General features: G+C 42.8%; 1 protein-coding gene across 2 annotated transcripts in view; it reads left to right on the forward strand.

Annotated features, from left to right (window-relative positions):
* Nucleotides 1-133: 133 nt before the first annotated feature.
* Nucleotides 134-16,740, forward strand: part of LOC117462889 (rap guanine nucleotide exchange factor 4-like) — a 28,654-nt gene continuing 12,047 nt past the window's right edge. The window contains exons 1-7 of one of the 2 annotated variants that reach the window (XM_034105250.1): nucleotides 134-309; nucleotides 3,940-4,082; nucleotides 4,711-4,799; nucleotides 7,607-7,753; nucleotides 11,627-11,699; nucleotides 12,463-12,518; nucleotides 13,352-13,458. In XM_034105250.1, the coding sequence (XP_033961141.1) occupies nucleotides 242-309; nucleotides 3,940-4,082; nucleotides 4,711-4,799; nucleotides 7,607-7,753; nucleotides 11,627-11,699; nucleotides 12,463-12,518; nucleotides 13,352-13,458 (683 nt within the window). In that variant the 5' untranslated portion in view covers nucleotides 134-241. Of the gene's footprint in view, nucleotides 310-3,939; nucleotides 4,083-4,710; nucleotides 4,800-7,606; nucleotides 7,754-10,564; nucleotides 10,943-11,626; nucleotides 11,700-12,462; nucleotides 12,519-13,351; nucleotides 13,459-16,740 lie in introns of those variants that run through there. The other variant, XM_034105251.2, reaches the window with a different exon arrangement.

Below are 16,740 nucleotides of genomic sequence, written 5' to 3' on the forward strand. Positions count from 1 at the left end.
TGCACAGTTGTACTATTCCAACTGACATATATTCTATCTTTATTTTTTTAATTGCCTGCAGATGACCCTTTAAAACGCCTATAAGGGCAGACTGCCATGATGAAGGCAGCAGCGGCAGCCAGTAGTTGTGTGAGGCAGCTCGAGGCAGAGGGGCGGGGAGGGGGCGCAGCCAACGACCACCGACAACCGGGAAACATCCTCCGGTAGCATCACAGCGCTCACCGACACACGACCGGGGAAGATGGTCGCGGTGCACACGTCCCCCAACTCGTCTCCGACGGCGGAGTGGATCGGCTGTCTGGATAAAAGGTTAGTGGACACGCATCCACGAGACACTTCCACGGCGTGCATCCCCACAGCGATGGTTGTGTTTTTAATTCATTCATCCGCGTCAACGTGATCAATGGCAACCGGTGATCGCTGCGTGTGCAGTGTGTGAGTGTGCATTAATGGTATGCTACGCCTTGTTTTTAGCCCACAATAGGTTACTATCATTTTCAGTGAATATACCCCTCTTTCAGTGCTGCAGTGCATAACAATATACTCCCTCTTCTTGTATCTGCACGGTCAAAAAGGCGTTGGTGGCTTCGAGGTACACTGGGATGTCTCTGCACTATGGAAGATTAGACGCACATGGTTTATGTCTGTTTGCTTCAATCATATAGCATGCATTTTTAAAATACTACCGGTGGTGATTGTATTAAAGGACGGTTAAGAGGCAGGTCTATGTATTCTTTTTCTCAGATTTTGCCACAATGCTGCATGTCAGCCACTATTTTCTCTGATCTGAATGGATAGGTTAGAATAACTGAACAGCCAATTTACAAAATAATGTGTTCTTCTCAATGTAGAAGCTGTAGAAAATCTGAGTCCATTCTATATGCCCACTTAACATTAAAGGTACCATGCTGTGCCAACATCATAATATCCAAGGGAGAGGTCTTGAATAAATAAAGACAAAGAAAGGGCAGCTATGCACTAATTACTGGAGATGATGCACCCCACATCTTAAACAAACATTGATAAATAAAACATGCACCCTACAGCTCACACCCACACATACTGTACACACCTCACTATGACACATCCCCACGTTACTATAGGCAACCTGAAGCTACCATCTTGTCTTCTCATCCTCACCTGTATGCGCAATGTACATCATTTTGTCAATTTTTTTTAAGTGAAACATAAAAATCCACCAATCACACTACAGTACTCTATATCTTCAGCTAAATGCAGTAGGTGGGTGTGAGTGAGGGGCAGTCAGGGTCGTAAGATTAAACAGGACAAGATCTCATTGAAGAGCACTCAGTGCTCCTCAGCTATGCACCCCCTCATTCAATCAATATCCATCCTTGAGTGTGTATTAGTGTGCATGTGTCATCTACAGTAACTGTTGATGTGAAGACTAAGAGGCGAGGAGAGGGAGAAGCCAAAAGGAAGACAGAGGTTAAGATACGAGTGTCTTTATATATATGTCCACAGACATTTATTGCAGTGAGTGTGAATTATATGACATTAGATTTGTTTTGCCTCAAGCATGGTCCAGTCAACACACAGATGCCAGCTGGAGTTTAATGTCCCTCTGCTGAAAGAAAAATGGGAGCATTGTCCAGTATGCACACATTCAGATGACATGAAAAACAAAAAGTCCAAGACAAAAGCAATTTCCAAGTGAATAGAAGTCTTCTAAGTTAAACCTCTTGTCTCATACCTAAATTATTGAGGTTGATTTGAAAAGATGACAAGGCTGGAGGATTAATATGATGAGTAATCTTTAGATAATAAATTGTTACTGGAACTGTGCTTATGCTGCTTAATATTCAGTGTTTTTAACAGAATCTCAGTTTGTGATAGAATGAGTGTCGAGGGGGCCTGCGTGCTTACATACAATTCAAGGGTATCTCTGGTACAGTAACGTGTTAATCTGCTAACTCTGGAAATGTGTTGGCTGCCACAAATCATCCTATGATTTATTTATCTGGAAACAGAATGATGTTTTCTAAAACATTCTGCAGAACCTTCTGGTCCCTCTCCGTTTCCTATTCAGTGTGCCAGTCGATTTGTAAAACCTACTTGTGCATATGTGCGTGCAACCATTAGTTGTGGTCGAAAGCTGAGATCCCTGCTGACATGAACTGAGGCTGAGGAAGGGAGAAGTCAAGGAAAAGAGACAAGAGGGCTGGGGGAGAGTGAGAGAAGGTGAAAAGCTCTCAGGTCACATCCGTCTCACACCCACGAGGGAGGAAGATTCCTCTGGACAGGCAGGGAGCGAGCAAACAGGACAACGACAAAGAGAAAAATACCAGGATTCAACCTGGGGATTATTAGACAGATAGGTGAAGGGTGATGCTGGTATCACCCTTCACCCCCACGAGTTAACCTCCCTGTCTCTCCCTATCGGACTGTGTGGGAGTCCACCTGTCTAAGCCATTAACCCCCAGCCTACACTGCGATATGACGCTCGATCGCAATACAGAGGACGCATGCAGTAGGAGGATGAGTCAGACAAAAAAAAGGATAGAAAGAATAGGCCCTGTCTGTAATGGCTTTGAGCTCCTGGCAGATGTTGTGTTGTGCAGTGAAGCCCTTCAGGCTCAGTCTGTGTTTATCTGGGAGCACCGGCCAGGCTACTGCTCAGGAACACACATATATGTGTTTATCTGTGTATGTGCATGTGGGTGAAAGAGGAGCTGACTGTGAGCTTTTAAAGCAGAAATAAGGGGGTAATAATGGGAGGATGGTGAGTGCCGGTGTGTTAGTGGTGTGGCTTAATGGATAGAGGGAAACCAAGATGTGCCAGTAATGGAGAGGAGAAAGATGAAAGAGGCTCATTTGTTCTTTTCCGTCTTTCCTACTATGTTCCTGAGAAAAAGTGACATGTCTTGAGAGAGGAGAAGAGACAAATTAGAGATTAGTGTGTTATGTTTAGTGGCGGCAGACCAAGAAGAGAAAGCTGGGAGCAATAAAAGAGGAAGCAGCTGAAGTAAGAGAGGGGATAGAAAGCCTCTTGACTGTGAAAGAATAAGCCTACAAGCATTAGCTATTCTGTATGAACACACACGCACACGCACACACACACACACACGCGCACGGATGAGTTGCTAGTAAAATAAAAACATGTGAATGAATGGGGCTGACTGCAGAGTGTGTCACTACGAACCGTTTTGGGCGCTGTGTTTTCTTTCCACCACATCACAGAGCAGAATGTTTAAGCTCTCAGATCAACCTTCTGTGGGCTCTGGTGTCCGTGTAGACGTCCAATAATTGTGTGTGTGTGTGTGTGTGTGTGTGTGTGTCTGTGTGTGCTCAGATTTAAGCGTATTAGAAATAGCAGCAGTACAAATGAGATCTTACATCAACACCCTGTGGGGGGTCCAAGCCCGGAGAAGTAACGCCTGCAGCTCTCTGCTCTCTACTCTTATCGCTAAGACACCAGGCCACACACACACACACACACACACACACACACACACACACACACACACACACACACACACACACACACACACACACACACACACACACACACACACACACACACACACACACACACACACACACACACACACACACACACACACACACACACACACACACACACACACACAAAAGGAGATAACAATAGAGCTGCCTTTTATTTTAAAGGACAATACAAACCAATTGTTTACGTTTCAGTCCATTAACTGCTGATTTCAATTTTTCAACATTACTGTTAACTGCTTTTCTAGAGCATTATACTGAAGGCTTTTGATTGATTTCTTACTCTCCACATGCAGCTATGGGGAGAAGGATAATCCATCACAGTTAACAAGTGACGTCATGCAGTTAATAGTTTTATTCTAAATAGTTTTACAGTTAATAGGCCAAATCACAAAAATGGTTCTTTGGTTCTTTGAAATCTAGGTTAGATCTAATGGTGTTTATTCTTCCACATAGGCCTTCGGAGCGCTCGGGAGAGGATGTTGACATCATTCTGACCAGACTGAGGGAGGTCAAAGCTTTCCATAGGTTCCCAGCTCCCCTCTTACTGCAGATCTGTGCCTCGGCCTTCTATGAATGCCTAGAGAAAGGCATCACGTGTACGTAACCACTGACAATGCACACATGTTTGGATTATGGAATGTAATAGAGCACATGGGTTTTTAGTATGACTATACATGCCTATGAGACTGTCAGGCTCAGTATATCCTCTGTAAAAAGCATAGTAAAGCACCATTGTACAACATGTATAGTTAAAGTTGGTATGTGACAGTTGTGATGTTTTACAAGACTTATTCTTAACATTTGATTTAAGGGCACACACACCTCTCCAGCAATTATGCAAGCTATTTGCTGGTTTTATTGCTCTATTGATTAATCTATCAATGTTTCCAATAATTGTTCTGTCTATAAAATGTTCATTTCCCAATGCCTAAGATAAGGTCTTTAAACTGTTTTATTTCGATATTCAATAGAAAATGTAACTCTTTTTACTTACAGAAGTTTTTTTGATCAACCTAACAAAAAATAAACCAGTTATTCACCCACCATTAAATCTTTGCAACTAGTTTTAATGAAAAATTACTGTGGGCACCTACTTGCTTTTGATTAAGCAGGGTGATTAGAAAATATATTCTACATTTTGCACTAGAAACTTTGTGTGTTAGGAAATAAAATCATTTTATTAATCAGCAGTGTATGGTATTAAACGTATTTTACTGTCCACAGTGTTTCGACAGGGGGACATAGGCACCAGCTGGTATGCTGTCCTGTCTGGCTCTCTGGATGTCAAAGTGTCCGAAACGGCAAACCACCAGGTAAGAAGAGATTCAAGAGAGATTAAGTTGGATTGTAGCTTCATTAGATTAGATTCAATTCAACTGTATTGTCATTGCACAGAGTACAAATACTTAAGAAAACGAGATACTGTTATCCTCTAACGAGAAGTGTAAAACAGCAGAAAGTGCAGAGTTGTTCAAGTATAATATAAATATAAATGCATGTATATTATGTATATATATATATATATATATATACACACGGTTGCAAGAAAAAGTATGTGAACCCTTTGGAATTACCTGGATTTCTGCATAAATTGGTCATAAAATGTGTTCTGATCTTCATCTAAGTCACAACAATAGACAAACACAGTCTGCTTAAACTAATACCACACAAACAATTATATGTTTTCATGTTTTTATTGAACACACCATGTAAACATTCACAGTGCAGGGTGGAAAAAGTATGTGAACCCCTAGGCTAAAGACTTCTTCAAGAGCTAATTGGAGTCTGGAGTCAGCCAACCTGGAGTCCAATCAATGAGACGAGATTGGAGGTGTTGGTTAAAGCTGCCTTGCCCTATAAAAAATACACACCAGTTTTGAATTTACTATTCTTAAGAAGCATTGCCAGATGTGAACCATGCCTCGCACAGAAGAGCTCTCAGAAGACCTACGATTAAGAATTGTTGACTTGCATAAAGCTGGAAAGGGTTCCAAACGTATCTCTGAAAGCCTTGATGTTCATCAGTCCACGGTAAGACACATGGTCTATACATGGAGAAAGTTCAGCACTGTTGCTACTCTCCCTAGGAGTGGCCGTCCTGTAAAGATGACTGCAAGAGCACAGCGCAGAATGCTCAATGAGGTGAAGAAGAGTCCTCGAGTGTCAGCTAGAGACTTAAAGAAATCTCTGGCACATGCTAACATCTCTGTTGACGAATCTACGATACATACAACACTGAACAAGAATGGAGTTCATGGGAGGACACCACGGAGGAAGCCACTGCTGTCCAGAAAAAACATTGCTGCACGTTTGAAGTTTGCAAAAGAGCACCTGGATGTTCCACAGCACTACTGGCAACATATTCTGTGGACAGATGAAACCAAAGTTGAGTTGTTTGGAAGGAGAATCCAAAGGGTTCACATACTTTTTCTTGCAACTGTATAAATACATGTGACGGATCTAAACAAACTGAATGTATTTACACTATAAACATTATGAGAAGGTATAAACATTAATAAACAGCATTATAGAAGTTGATGTAAATATGTATTGACGTTTTACAGTAAATAATACTCAAAATGATTTGCTTATTTGAATTTGTGCTGCTGTGTGTTTATTCTGTTTCCTGTATATCATTTGAATCACTAATGTATGAAGAATGATGATGAGTTGAATGTTGAATAATGGGCACTAGGGGATACATTTGGTAATTTCCTTTCTATTTTTATGAAGATTCCTTATTTTCATGGCTGCCATTTACCTATTTGTATTATTTTTGTCATAACATCTCTTTGAAGATGCAGACTGCTCTACAAGTGCTCGTCGTTTAGACGGCTGATGATCCTGTACGACTCTCCTCAATGCGGACATTGTTTCAGTACATTAGCTCATGTCTCCATGCTTAAATATGCCAGAGCAAAGCTGCCACAGCACACAAAACAAGTCCACAGAGTTGTGGCTTCCGCTGCTTCATAACCTTTATGGGTTATACTATACATAGCACAAAGAGTGACGGTGGGGGGAGACGGAAGGAGAGAGAGACAGGATTTGTTCCCTGTTAAAGATGTTGATAAGAAGCTCCTCCATTGTGTGTCCTTTTCATGTGTGTAGCCCTAAAGAGCCACTGGTGGCCTAGTTTCTGTGGCTATATTTGAAATGTCAGTTTGGACAGCTGTAAGGGTTTTAATAGCATGCAGAATATTGTCTAAATCAATGGAGTGTCGGTATGTGGGTTTTCACATTTATCTGTGCTCGCTTGCTTCTAGCCTGTCCAATTATATACAGCGCCAAGAGATGTTTTTCTTACAGAAGACCCTGTTTACCCGTCCTTCATATTTGAATCTATTTGCATTATTTAGCATATATTAATCTGTCTGCTCTTCATATCTGTCCATTTTTATAAAGCAAACCTTTTGATATATCTTTTAGCTACGGCTGTGTCGTGTTTATTAGGCCTGCAGCGATAAGTCTGAATGGGTGAGATTACTTTGAAATGTAGTCGGTTACTGAATACAAATGTTATTTTTTTTAATTAGTAATGTTAACCATTGGATAACAATAAATACTTTTTTTAAACCTTAAAGCAAACATTGAAATTAAATAATGCAACCTTTTATACTAAGAAAAAGAATGCTTCCTCAAATAATTGTTATTTAAAAAAATGGCCATACTATAAAGAGTTGATCAAAAATGTAAGCATGTAATCTCTCTAATGTCACTATAATCAAATTGCACATGTTTCATATGAAATTGGGGCTTAATTTGCTTATGATTTGTAACCTGAATACCTAATCCTGATTTATGAAATATGTTAGTACTCACCCCCTTTACTTTGTCCTAACAAGTAAATGAAATTGTTGTTGGTTTTTGATTGTTGGTCAGACAAAACAAGACATTTCAACGCAACACCTTGGACTTTAGAAAATGTGATTAACTGAAAATGGAATGCAGTTTCATAGATTATGAAAATATTCATAAAAGTTGCATTCTGAGTAGTGTCACACTTGTATAATTCACTTTTAAGCCACAATTAGAACCAGCAACTTTTAAGCCTTAAATGTGAGCAGAGTATTGTTTCCCACATTTACTCTCTAAGCAAATCTTTTGTATTGGTGCACAGGATGCAGTCGCCATCTGTACTCTGGGGATCGGGACGGCGTTCGGGGAGTCCATCCTGGACAACACACCACGCCACGCTACCATCGTCAGCAGGGAGACCAGCGAGCTGCTCCGTATCGAACAGAGGGAATTCAAGAGCCTCTGGGAGGTGAGAGACAATCTGTGTGTAGCTGTGAGTGTGAGCAGGAACTTAATGACCTCGGTCTTCTTGGTACCTAAAGCTTTCCATCTCAGAATACGTTTCTCTATTGAGACGACAATTTCCAGACAACCTCCTAATGTAATTGTGCCTTTAACCACAAGAGGGCTGTCCTCCATTCTGCTGCACCTATCAGACACACACCTCAGGAGCCGGATGTTTATAGTATTTAAAGTATAAAGCATGATGATCCATATACAGAATGTGTTATACAGTGTCTTTATTGCAGGCAGTGTAGGGGGAATCTAAAAGTGATATATGTAGGGATCCCTTGGCTAATATTGTCTGACTCTGAAAATATTACCAGTGTGTGCTAGAGTTTCCTCCTGGGCTCAAGTGCAGGTGTTTTTAACACATTTTGATTGTGTTACAACCGTTACATAGAGAGGATTTTATTGTCACATCATGTAGACTGGTTGTAATGAAGCTCTTGCTGATTAGGCAACGTAGACAACAATATGGGATGTCTATTCAGGACATGGAAGGCAGGTTTGTTAATTAACTGGATATGGATAGATGCACAGGCACTCAGGTAATACAGTAATACTGAAATGTGTATGTGTGGTTCTAAAAGAAAGAAAGAAACCTCAGCATTAACTAACATTAAATGTACAATTCTCTACAATCAAAAGTTACTTATACACACGTAAAGGGTGTATAAACTAACTAACAAACAAATACATAAACAGATGGTAGACCTATAACTTAACTGTACAAATGACTAATAGAAAACTACTATTGAAATAACAAAAACACTTACTGTTGGTCAAGGAGGCACACAAACGAACTGAGACTTCACTGTGAATCTGAACAGCCAGCTGCTTTTTTGAGCCAGCAAACAGGAATTTGAGGGCGTTGTGGCCTAGCTACGGATTTCATTGTCTCTGCTCATGCATAGTCCCATTAGGTGAGCCTTTTGTACACCTTTTTGTGCAGGAACAGCACAGGTAACACTAATGACTGCTGTCCTTTGATTAACATTATATTACTTACACCTGGGCTTTTTCCTGCTTTGCCAAGTTAAAGTGACCTAATGAGATAAAACACATCACACCTGTGATGGAAGCAATGGAGACAGGACTCAGAGAGACACGGGGAGAGCAGGAACTTTGATGGCAAACACTGACGGTTTATTTGGAGCTTCGGCCGGAGAATTCACAGGACATGTGCTGTGCCACGAGTTGACACAGCGGTTGCCAAACCAATTCTGAAGATCTCTAACTCAGACCCATGTATTTAGCTAGTTCTGAGAGAATAATCAACATTGTGCATAACAAGATAAAGCACTATAACACCTCTATCAGCTGACGCCAAGAGGCAGGAACAGGGAGACAAAACACTGAGCACAGCAGCCCAAGGTTGCAGGTGCCTGTTCTCAATGAGGGTAGTACAAACTGATAAACTGGGTCAAAGTTATGGGCCCAGGAAAATATTTCCCCAACAACACCTAAAGAAGGGGGAAGAAGCCAGTTAAACTATAGCATGAATGATTTAGATCACTCCTGAATATAAATACTCTGCAAATATATCGCATATAATATAGCAGAGACTGTATCATATTGGAACGATCAGCTTTGGACTTGACGCTGGAATATTTTATTGAGCGTTGGTATTGAAGTGGATGTCTCTCAGTGGGCCTCCTTGTCGAGGTCAGCCCCTCCATTCAGTGGATTTGTTTATTGTTGTTTCTATGTTTTGTATATGTCTGCTATGTGGTTTGAACATGCTGTCAAGTCCAAAAACATCCAGTTTTCCTTGAGAATAAACAGCAGTTATATTAGATATGAAAAAAAAATGTACTTGACGTGTGCTTTGTTTTTGCTTTTGACCAGCCTCTTTGTAAAATATTTCTCTAAAAAAGATATGCTGCTTTTTTGGTTTCAGTACAAAACAGACTAAATTATTCATTGTTGCAATTAAAAATAAATAATGACCTCCTCTCCAGTTTGGAGAGGAGGTATAGATGAATATAAACTACATGAATATAAATTGGGTTTAGTGGAACGTGATATCTGAACTTTAGGACACAGGAAGATACGAAAGCGAGATTAGACAATCATTGGTTATTAAAGCGTGTGTGCCCTGTTATTATTGGGCTTGGAGTGAGTTTGTTTGTCAGCTAAGTGCACTCAGCCCTCAGCACTCTGCTGTCTATTCTTGGATTATAAAACATAGCCTGAGGTTTTAAATCTCATTCAGCTCATAGTGTGTGTGTGTGTGTGTGTGTGTGTGTGTGTGTGTGTGTGTGTGTGTGTGTGTGTGTGTGTGTGTGTGTGTGTGTGTGGTGTGTGTGTGTGTGTGTGTGTGTGTGTGTGTGTGTGTGTGTGTGTGTGGTGTGTGTGTGTGTGTGTGTGTGTGTGTGTGTGTGTGTGTGTGTGTGTGTGTGTGTGTGTGTGTGTGTGTGTGTGTGTGTGTGTGTGTGTGTGTGTGTGTGTGTGTGTGTGTGTGTGTGTGTGTTAATTTGTATGCTTGTGTGTGACGAGGACTATAGAGCCAAAGGATAAATTCGGTCATGTGTTTGATGAAAGGATAAAAGTAAAAAAAGCGCTGCTCCATAATTCAAACACCAAGTGGAGAATAAAAGGGTGAATTAACAACAAGGTATAAATGTTAAACAGCGTTTCTGACTGATATGTAAACACACAATATATCAGACAGCTGATTGGTTGGCCTGTACTGTGGCAGGCTTGTATTGTAAGTCTTTCTCACTTTATTTCCCTTTCACCTGCTCTACTTTTCTCCTGCCCACTTCCTCTCTATTGGCCATGTTCTGTCTTTTGCCAGTCTCCTTCCTCTCCTCCCTCTCTCTCCTCACCCTCTTTCTCTTTTATGTCTCCTTTTCTCTGTCTCCCCCCTCCCTCTTTCTCCTCGATCATAGCTCGATCATACAAGGATTCAGATCACCGTGGTAACCTGTGAGAGGAAAGTGGTTTGGTTTTTGGCCGGATTGCGGTGAGAGAGGGAAAGTGAGAGACAGAGAGATACACTGGGGCGACTGTGTGCGAGGGCGAGAGAGAGGGAGCAGCTTGTTTTGTGCAGGATACTATCCGGTGGCTTGTGTGCGAGTTGTAAAGGAGCAGAGGGCAGCTCTCTGGGGTTTTAATTCCCTCGGCATTAGGCTGAAGTGTGTTCCTTCAGGTGAGTGGTACTCCTCCATGTGGGAAAATTAGATTACCGTAATGTTTTCGTTCTTTATTTGTGTTGTCTTTTACCTCATTAAGTTGTTTAGCCATGTTGATCCTGGTTAAGTGTGTGTGCAAGAAAAACATTATCTTGGAAGTCCTTGTGTCTTTAGGTCAAACAGATCCTTTTTCTTTCTCTCTCTCTCTGTAAGTGTATGAGTTTGTGTGTTTTCAAAGGCATTATTTATCAATGACCTTGCAGAAGTAGAGCTATGGCACACTCAAAGTAACCTGCTGTGTTTATTTCTTGGAGAGTCACGGCTTTACAAATGCAAATACAGTTTATTGTTTCAAATGCTGTAGAAGCAGCATCTGTACACACATTTAGAAGCACCCGATGCTCTCATTAACCCCGTTTTTCAATGCTGCTGTGCTGTGAAGTGGTGTGTGTGTGTGTGTGTGTGTTATATAATGTTAGTTGTTCTGCATGTAAATGATCTTGATTGTACAAAGGGCTTTGTTTTGAGGGCACTTGCAGCGTGTGTTTGAAACAAACGCTTTGTGTGTGTTGGAGAAAGACGGAAAGAAACGTCATGGGTTTTGATGTTGAATAACGGATGATTTCTTACAAATGAAGTAATAATAGGAGGTACATTGATAAGACAGACACACTGATGCAAGTGTACCTTTTGTTTTGTAGAAGTATCGTCAGAGCCTAGCAGGACTGTTGGCCCCTCCCTATGGAGCTATGGAGAGTGGATCCAACAATGACAGTGAGTAGTACACACTGTAAATATAAACACTGTAAATATTTCTTTGTTTAATTACTAGTGTGTTTACTTATACATAAACAATGGATATAGTAGCTTAGCATATTGAAAGGTTGTATAATAAATGATGAATGAGAGTAATGTAACATAAGTATTTTATATTGAAAAGGCATTTCATTTTTGCAAAGAAAATAACATAGACTAGAAAATGTTGAATATATTTGTATTTTACTCCTACTTCCTTTTCAACACATTATACTTTAGTATAGTGTTAGTCAGGATCTATAGTATTAAATGAATCCCAGCATTTTTGTTGTGATTTCGGGTTCTATGCCTGGATTGGATTTGGGCTTTAAAGGTTAACGTCATTGTGAACTCACTTTTGTCCAATTTTCATGAATCCAAAATCCTAAGAAGGCCTTGAGGGATTTCCCTAAAATGTAGAACAAACATTAATTTGACCGGAGGATTAACTGATTAGATATTGGGGATCAAAGGTCACAAAACCCATTGTTTGCCATGATTAATACACTAATTAGGACTATTTAACACACATATCTATTAAGTAAAATTATGATGAGATGAGACATGAATGGGAGCTGCAACTTGATAGGTTGGAAGACGCAAGCAGCCCTATGGAAGTTGTATTCTAGTTCAGCACTTTCTATCTCAGCTACATAAGGAATAGTTTATAGTCATAGTTTTTGGAGGGAAAAGTACTTGTAAGAAATCTTCAATTTAACTTCAACATTTGTTTCCTCCTCAGGACTCACCGAAAGAGACAACATGAACTCAGACTCTGCAAACAAAACCCACAACAAGGTAATCACTCTCCACGGCTCACTGCCCCGAACCTGAAGGTCTGTCCGCGCTTTGTCTAGGAAGTAAAAAAAACTTCTGCATGGCAACTTGATCCTTTTAATAAACTCTGCCAGCATGTTTTGGAGAGCTATGCCCTTCCTCTCGGCACACAAAGCATGAATGAACCAAAGTCACAACAACCAATATACTGTGGGCCAGGCCGCCTCACTGTGTCCTGAGTTCCTCTGCGCCTCACTGCTTGTGTCAGAATATCTATCGAGACAGGGCATTGAGGTTTGAGGAACATTTACCTTTTAGTCTTTGTGATGTTTGCCAAAATGCTAAATCTGAATAAGGTTTAAAAAACACGATCCAGGATGTCTTGCTGGATTTTAGGTGGTGGAGGCAAAGATTTATGCTGTGAATTATGCAGCGATATTTAAATAAAATCAACCACAGTGTCATAAAATTGTTCACTGCTGCATACTTTCATGTTCGTGAAAGAATCAGAATGAATTTTGGAGGTGTATGCGTTCGGATAAGGGACGATGATGAATCACAGCTGTGTTCCTCTGTAGTTATGCTAATGCGAGGTAATGCATGCACGTAGAAGAAAGATCCCATCTGCCCAATTAGCAAGTCTTTCATTTGTTGTTTTCAACAGCAGCTGTGTGTGTGTCCACATCTGCTTTAACGCTCTCTTTATAAGGTGCAGGTGTGATCTGTAGAGGATGATATGGGTTTTTTGGTACAGTTTTATTTGTATTTGGCTGTTTATTGCTATCACAAGCACAAGCATTGCAAGTATTGACTCTTGGATTAAAGTTAACAAACTGTGTTTGTGTGTGTTGTAGATCCCTTCAGAGAAGCTGCAGAGAGCGGGGAAAGTTCTCCGCAACGCCATTCTGTCCAGAGCCCCACACATGATTCGAGACAGGAAGTACCACCTCAAGACCTACAGGTGAGAGGACATTTGTTTACAATTCCGCCTGGGAGGCGTGTGGTGCAGTGGGATGTGCGTTGGTGTTCGGATCAGGGGGTCACAGGTCTTTATTCCAATTTAAACTTTGTACTATGATGTAATGTTTTTTCACAGTAAAAATAAAACGGGGGGGGGTTACGTATTGTAACCCTAGTACGTAAGCACAGGCGGAGCCCTCTACTGGACTCTATGGGTACTACTCTCTATCATGCTGTGCATGCTTTCACCTACTGAGTTACGTAAACGTAGCCGGCCAATCGGGGCGAGCCTATCTGAATGCGCGCGCAGGCCCACAGTATATAAGGTGGCTACGCCCTCCGCCCGCCATCCTACACCCTCTTCAGCGAGCGGCCTAGGAAAGACATTGTGCCCATACTCCGTCTGGAGCCTACAGCGCACCATGTTCCTCAGATCCCTCAGGAGCATGGGAAAACATAAGTGCACCACGTCCCCCACACTCACTCACGCTCCGTGGAGAGTGGGCATGGACATTAGTGAGGAAGGCTCTCCCAGCCTGCCCATAGGCAAGCCGCCGTGCATATATCTTCTACACTCACGCCGCTGAATAAGGCTGTTGACACAGCCACAGCCCGTGTAGAATGTGCACGGACACCAGCGGGGAGGGCTCTCCCTGCCCGTCCATAGGCTCGTATAATGCACTCGCATAGCCATCCTGTTAGGCGCTTCTTGGAGAGAGCTTTTCTAGCCACACCATCCCCAAAGCACACAAACAGCTGTTCAGTGCGTCTAATGGCAGCCGTGCACTCTACATAACATGCTAGCGTACGCACCGGGCAGAGGACGTGCAATTTAGCCTTCCTGGCTCCAATATGGGGTGGAAGATTAAAGCCACCTAACTGAATAGCCCTTGACCTGAACAAACTCCTTAGGCTCTTAGGAGCTAAGGAGGGGTTTGAGTGTCGCCCCGCTACGGTCACCCCGGATCAAAATACAGCTTGGGTGCACCGACAGAGCGGTCAGCTCGGACACTCTTTTGGCCGAAGTCTCTACTGAGGTCCTTGAGCACACCGCGGCACGCTCCCGTGGGGTCGCGGCTCTGTCCTAATGCCATCTCTTTGAAACGGTGAAAAGTGGAAATGTGGAGAGAGATGACTCTTACTCTGGGATAAATGCAATTGTTTTCACTGAATGCATTTCTCACACACATCACTCTCTCTTGAACCCGCACAGTGCTTTGACAACACTACGGTTTATTCCACTCACGTGTGCGCGCCCACCTGCTGGCTCCTATACTGGAGTTTACAGAGGGGGCGGGGAGTGTGGGACAGTGTTCTTTCCTCTGGGGATGAGCAAGAAGCAGCCATACTGCGACTACTCCTCACCCACGTGACCAAGGAGATCGATCGAAAGAGCCCTTCCGTAAACATGGGGGCTCCCAGGAGATCAACACGGTCCTTTTGGAAAGTGCCATGCGGCGTGACCCCCCCCGGGAGCAACGGCGGCGGCCACACCGCAGACCAAGCTCCTCATTCGGCCTTGCCAAATAATCGCTCTGATCTGGTGAGGGCATCTCTAGCAATGAGCGAGATGCCCAACACACCCGTGTTTATTTGCAGTCGGAGTAGAGCAGAGCTCTTTTCAGCTCTCTGCCCAGCCTGCTGTCCGCTGGGAGCAGCTGTGCTCCGCCGCCATGGTCATCACCTAGTGCGGTGGACCTCCATGGACCGGACCCGGAAGTGCCCGACAACGGCAAATGGAGCCATCCGCCCCGCTGGAATGGCGAACGTGAATGGCACCGCCTCGGCCATATCCTGGTCCCCCAAACACTCGAAGCAGAGGTGGTGGAGATCGGCGCCCGCTATTTAAGCCATGGCACGAAGGACAAGCCCGGGTCTCTCCATGGAGGTATGATAACTCTTTCTTCTTCTTTCAAACGTTTAACTTTCTCTGCAGTTGTTACTCGCTCGCTGAAGAGAAAAAGGATGGTGGGCGGAGGGTGTAGCCGCCTTATATATTGTGGGCCTGTGCACGCGTTCAGGTAGGCTCGCCCCGATTGGCCGGCTACGTTTACGTAACTCAGTAGGTGAAAGCATGCACAGCATGATAGAGAGTAGTACCCATAGAGTCCAGTAGAGGGCGGAGCCTGTGTGAAATATAACATTTAAATACGTAAACCGCGTCAGGGTGTCCGCGGGGTCTTAAAAAGTATTAAACGTTGATAAATCAATTTAGTGAAAATTAAGGCTATTAAAACGGCATTTTTCAAGGTATTAAGAAGGTCCACAGCAACGACAACATGAAACACCCTTTAATTTACTGAAACAACATGTCGGGAAACCCCTTCAAGGTGGCCCCATGCATAGCGTGCCATAAAATGCTGCTTCTTATTTTAAGTTTCGTTGCCTTGCTCCGCTCTGTGGGGGGGAGGGGTTTATCTGCTGGTGGACTACCTGAGAGATATACAGCAGGAGAACACGCCGTCCACCGCGGAGAATAAACGGAAGGGCAACCATGACAACCATGCTCCGGGGTCTTCTTCGCTGCTTTTGGTGTATTTTGTGGCGGCAGCAGCACCACTTACAGCCCTGGCATATGTACTACAGCGTTTCCAGCATTTCCAGCGGTCTAGTGTGAACGGACCATAGACTATGGGAATGGACACGTTAATTAATCGAATGCGTGTGGTGTGAACGGAAGACTTTTTTGCGTTTGCGAATGCGTTTTACTGTATGCGTCCTTGTGGGGCCGGGGTCTAAGCCAAACTATATCCGGTCACAGAGATCTGCTATTTTAAAGTAAGGTCAACACATATCGACCCTAAATATAGTCTATATTAAGAACGAGAAAAGTTTTAACTAGGGATGCTCCGATCGATCGGTCACCGATCGATATCGGCCGATACTCACTCTCTACCGATCGATCGGTGCTCTCTAAACATGCCGATCGCGAGAGCCGATCGCATGACGTAAAATACATGACACTTTTCTCTGTGCGCGGCAAAACAAGCTCGCCAACATGGCTTCACCGGTCTGGCATTATTTTAAGGTGTCCGAAAAAGACAGTAAAATAGCGGTATGCAACGAGTGTGAAGCAGAAATCCTGCAGCTCCGCCCGCCGGACCGGTGAGCAGAGCGAAACACACAAGAGTTAGAGATAACACACTTAGCTATTTTATCTACCTCTGGAACAAGCTAAACTAGTTATTATAAATATATTTATTCTTCACTGTCGGGTCACTCATTACTAGATGAGTGAGCTGCATGAGATACTGACAGGTCAGGAGAGAGAGAGAAGGGGAGA

Source organism: Pseudochaenichthys georgianus, chromosome 17 (genome assembly GCF_902827115.2).
Source record: "Pseudochaenichthys georgianus chromosome 17, fPseGeo1.2, whole genome shotgun sequence".
NCBI classification, from domain to species: Eukaryota; Metazoa; Chordata; class Actinopteri; order Perciformes; family Channichthyidae; genus Pseudochaenichthys; species Pseudochaenichthys georgianus.